Below are 5,059 nucleotides of genomic sequence, written 5' to 3'. Positions count from 1 at the left end.
TCAATTTTACAACATATACCAAAATTTATCTTTTTTCTGCCTTCATAAAACTTAACATTGGTTCTCCTTCTTCATCTAATCTCAAAACAAAACCCTGAGTCTTTCTCCATTTTCTTCCACGCATGAGGAATTTCTTCCTTCATCCATTCTTGCTCATGTCCACCCCCGACGAGCTCCTGTCCATGCTTGGTCGTTGTCGCACGACGCCTTCGGTACCAGCACTGCTCGTGCCCTCCACCTTCTTCTTCGTGTGGAGAGATCTCTCTGCCACTACGTCCAAGTATGATAGGAAGCGTTATGCACTGCTCGCGTTCTCCACCTTCATCTTTGCATGGAGAGATCTTCTCACCTTTGCGTCCAAGTCCGATGGTAGCACTAACTTAGATTGCTACCATCGCACAAAAATCAAACTCCACTTTTATTGGTTGTGGCTTTCCTCCATCTTTCCGTGTGTGAGTGGGACCCTTCTCCTCTTTTCTCCATCGTTGCAGACCAATAGAAGTTGCTTAATCAATTTTAAAGAAGGATACTAACTGATATGATCCACTTACAAATGTATTAATAAGGCTACATATATGTGTATCTTAATTACAAGTTAACTAAATCGAATAGTCATCTAATAATAGCAATGATATGACGTGTTGACCTTAGAAGATAAATGCACATCATTAAATATATAGTTTGTCAAACACATTATTAGACGATTTAATAAAAGATAACACAAGATGGTATAAGATATATTCTTAACAATTGAGTTTTCTTACAAATGATACCTACTTGTAATCAACATTTAACAAATCCAAACAGCATAAACTTGCTTCTAGGAATATGTTTGGTTCTTAATACGTGATTTTAATGCTTGATTTGTTAATGGTGAATTTATGCCATAAACTGGTTAATTTAGTGTAGGAACGTATGATAATGTCATATTCTGTAAGAGTTTGTGGTTTCAAAGAGTCTAATTATATTAATTGATTCATACATACATGCCTATAGGAACTGCGTACCTAATAACACTTGATTGGTTAAGCCAACAATTTTGTTTAGAGTGTTTATCCATGAATATCTTTGACATTTTCCTGTACTTCTAAAATTTCAAATCTATCATATTTCATTAAAAATTAACCTGCTTTTTGAAAACTGGTTACAAATTTTACGAATTTTAAAAATTATTAAAATTTTAAATGATTTTTAAAAATCAGTTAAGATTTTTTATTTTTTAAATTGATTTTACTTTAAAGTACTTTTTTATTTTTTATTTAAAAACAATAATAATAATATGTTATAATTATTATTATTATTATTAATGAAAATAAAAAAATTAATTAAAACGTTAACTGGTTTTGAAAACCAATTAATTTTTTTTAACTTTTTACATTTTACTTTACTTTTTTTATTTGATAATAATAATAATAATAATATGTTATTACTATTAAGTAAAAAAAATTAACTAAAAAAATTAAGAAATTTTTTTTTAGTTAACTTTCGAAAGTGAGTTAAAATTTTCCTTAAACCATTTTCAAAAATTGGTTAAAAAATTTATTCAACCAACTTTTTATTTTAATTTACTCTTTTTGCTTTTTTGTTTAATATTAATAATAATAATAATTTTAAATACAAAAATAATTAAAATAATAATAATAAAAATAATAATAATAATAATATTTATTATTTTATTTTTATTATTAATATTATCAAAAAGAAAAAAGTAATTAAAATAAACAAAAATTTAAAAATGAAAAATCTTAACTAATTTTGGAAGTCGGTTAAGAAATTTTTTTAATTAGTTTTCAAAAATTTGATTAAGATTTCTTATATTTTATTTTATTTTAATTTACTTTTTTGTTTTTATTTAATAATAGTAATATTAATAATAATAATAATACTTATACTACTATTACTACTAATAATAATAATATTAATAATAATAATAATATTTATTATTATTATTATTATTAAATAAAAAAAGTAAATAAAAATAACTATTTTTAAAAGAGCCCTTTAGCCAAAAGTCAATTAAAAATTTTTAATCTGACTTTTGAAATCCAAATTTACTTAATTAGTTTTTCAAAACTAGTTAAGAAATTTTTTTAATCCATTTTTGAAATTCGGCTAAGGTTTTTAATTTTTTTTAGTTATTTTTTTTTTGTAATTTACTTTTATTTATTTGTTTAATAATACTAATAATTATTATTATTATTAATGATGATAATAATAATTATTATTATTAAAAAAAGTTAAACTAAAATGAAAACAATTTAAAAAAAAAAATTAACCAGTTTTTAAAAGTTAGTTAAAGAATTTTCTTTACCGGTTTTTGAAAGTAAGTTAAGAAATTTTCTAAATTACCTTTTAAAAATCGGTTAAAGTTTTTATTATTTTCTAAAACTCTTAATTAACTTTTGCAAATGGTTGTGTTTTGATTTAAGCGATTGAGATTATGTATGTTTCTCCACACGATTTTCAATCTTTGAGTTTAGGTCAAAGTTTTTTTTTCACTCTAGGTTAATTGTCATTTGATCGATCTGGGATGCTACTTACAAAAAGGACTCTGATACTAAAATTAGCTTATGTCTCATAATACTTGTAATCAATGTGTAATAAATATAATAAACTATCTTAATACCACAATCAATATAGAATAAATGTAACCAATTACTTTACTACCATAATCCTGTATTTATATATTTTAGAATAAGTTTTTGATAGTGCTTTCTTAGTCAGAATCCAAACACTAATAATCTAGCTTAGAATTAATATAATTATCTTTAATATTAATTTTGTTTTTAATCCGACTAATCGATTTATTAACCAACTCATATGAAATTTTAGACCAATTGATCATCGAGTTCTTTGATTGACCAGACAATTATAGAATCACACATAAAAAACAAAGAGGTGCAAGAATAAATACTCTTTATTTGTTTGTTTATTGTAACTTAGAAATAAACTATTTAAATTATAATATATGATAAATTACAAGTTCTCTGTTTGTTGTGAAATTTTTAAATTACAATTATATTCAATACAGGTACGCCAAATCTTATTGGTTATGGAAATGGATCACCTTATTTTTCCATCCAATATACTTTTAAATCTACTATATATTTATTATTAAAACCCTTTAAGTGTCTTATTCTTTTATAATTTTTTTAATAACTAAATTACATTTTCATATGGAAAGGAACATGTTAATTTCCTGGCTATGGAAAGAAAGTGATAGGCCCAAAATAACACAGTAAAGGATGAAGAATTTGGTGTGTAGCTAAAATAGATATACTCGATTACTCTGTTTGAACATTCATAAACACTAGAAGCATGATCTGGAAATCGAAAAGGTAAAAGAAAAATGTGAGAATGAGTTTCCAAATGCGAAGCAGCTGGAGAGAAAGGAGTAATGGATTATGATGATATATAGGTTGAGCGAAGATGTCAAAGTCTGTGCATAATAGCAGTTTGGAGGGCCTCTTGGGTGGTGAGGTCATGGGGAACTCTGACGACGACGTCTTGCAGCATCATCTCTTTGATGTTGGAGATTGTGGCATGCAGAACTTGCAAATTGACGTCCCTGAGAGCATCCATGAGCCGAGCAGAGGGGTGGTTAACGTTCAGGCTCTGGACCCTTATCATGGCCTCGGACCCCAAGATCTGAACTTCCACTCTCATGTCAGTAGTTGCAGAGGAGGGTGCCGGAATGTGTTGGGGTTGGACCTGCTCTGCCGGAGCTTCCTGCTTCGCCTGGAAAGCAGCCTGGAGGCTGCCGATTTTGACCTTCAGTTCATTGATATAATCAACGGCGTCCGAAAGCAGGGAGGCCTTGTCCATCTTGGACACGTTTGGGACAGCGGAGCGAAGAGCATAGAATCTCTGATTCAGCTTCTCTCGCCGCTGCCTCTCGGCCTCTACGTGATTTACGGGAAGCGGCTCACGTACCCTCCCCGCCCTTCTTCCCATCATGGGAACATTGTTGTTGTTGCCTTCCGCATCGTGATCAGAAGGCCCTGAAGAGTCCGTCGACGATCCCTCCAACTCTCTTCTCCTCTCTCTTTCTTCCTCCTTCCCGGGAACCACCCACTGCTTGCTCACCGGATTCTCACTCCCACTCTGCCGCTCCTCCATCACCGATTTCACCATTTGCAGAACCCCATAATCCAGCTTTAGAACCTCATCCGAACCCAGCTCAAGGATCCCTCGTGCCACCGACACGCACACTAATGTCTGGATCCCATGCCTCCTTGCTTCCCCCACTCTCTCGTCACACTCGTTCACTTCAAACTGCTTCACTCCGCTCAACCAAACATCCACCCCCGACCCGAAGGCACACCCCACCACACCGTCCCCAGCGGCATACGATCGAGTTTGCGACACCCTGTAGAACCATTCGATGTCGTTCACGTGGTTTCTCGTTTGCTCCTCCGACATTCTGACTTCCGTTCCCTCTCTTCCCTTTCCGCCCATGAATAAGCCGTCCCCATATTCCAGTGTGAGACGGGAGTCGCTGTCTTTGGTGGCTTGCCAGAATATGGCATACACCCACCTCTCATGACAGTTCTGCAGAATGAACTGGAGGCGCTGCTGAAGCGCGTTTGTGTTTGAGACCACCGATGAGGATGCCGAATCTATAAATTCTCTTATCTTCCCTTTCATTTTCTCTTACTCAGTTTCTTCGTACACTTTGCTGCTACTACTACCTTATTAAATCGAATCTTTCCGATGAAACAACAAAGTCTCACAAAGAAAAACAACTAGAATAAACTTCCTTGCAGCTGTGTGAATGAACCTTTCCTAGAGAAGATGAGCAATGGGAATTAAATGGAAGGTTCTTTGAATACTTTAGCTACGCTGGAAAATGTCTTCAGTAACTATGCTGCACCAGTTTCACGTGTGCACACAAAATTTGACTGCTAAAGTATGTGACTGAGTTCGATGCATTGTATCATACATTCCACTGATTTTTTTTCCCCTATATATAAATTTTCATTCTTTCCTGTGACATTTTGTTAAACCATCACCATCACCATCACCGGTGGTGTGTTGGTAATATTTTGATTCTTTAACA

The 5,059-nt window shown here is 32.5% G+C and overlaps 1 protein-coding gene across 1 annotated transcript; it reads right to left on the bottom strand.

Moving 5' to 3' along the window:
• Nucleotides 1-3,348: 3,348 nt before the first annotated feature.
• On the bottom strand, nt 3,349-4,718 carry LOC106774715 (transcription factor MYC2-like). Its single transcript, XM_014661759.2, has one exon. It carries the CDS (start codon nt 4,645-4,647, stop codon nt 3,433-3,435), a length of 1,215 nt encoding a protein of 404 aa, XP_014517245.1. The 5' UTR covers nt 4,648-4,718; the 3' UTR covers nt 3,349-3,432.
• Nucleotides 4,719-5,059: the final 341 nt, after the last annotated feature.

This window comes from Vigna radiata, chromosome 10, assembly GCF_000741045.1.
Source record: "Vigna radiata var. radiata cultivar VC1973A chromosome 10, Vradiata_ver6, whole genome shotgun sequence".
NCBI classification, from domain to species: Eukaryota; Viridiplantae; Streptophyta; class Magnoliopsida; order Fabales; family Fabaceae; genus Vigna; species Vigna radiata.
The sequence above is the reverse complement of the archived record's forward strand: the minus strand, read 5'-3'. Positions and strand labels throughout refer to the sequence as shown.

Bases quoted from the DNA above. Each gene is read 5' to 3' on its own strand.
- LOC106774715 (XM_014661759.2), bottom strand. From the start codon at position 4,647: ATGAAAGGGAAGATAAGAGAATTTATAGATTCGGCATCCTCATCGGTG.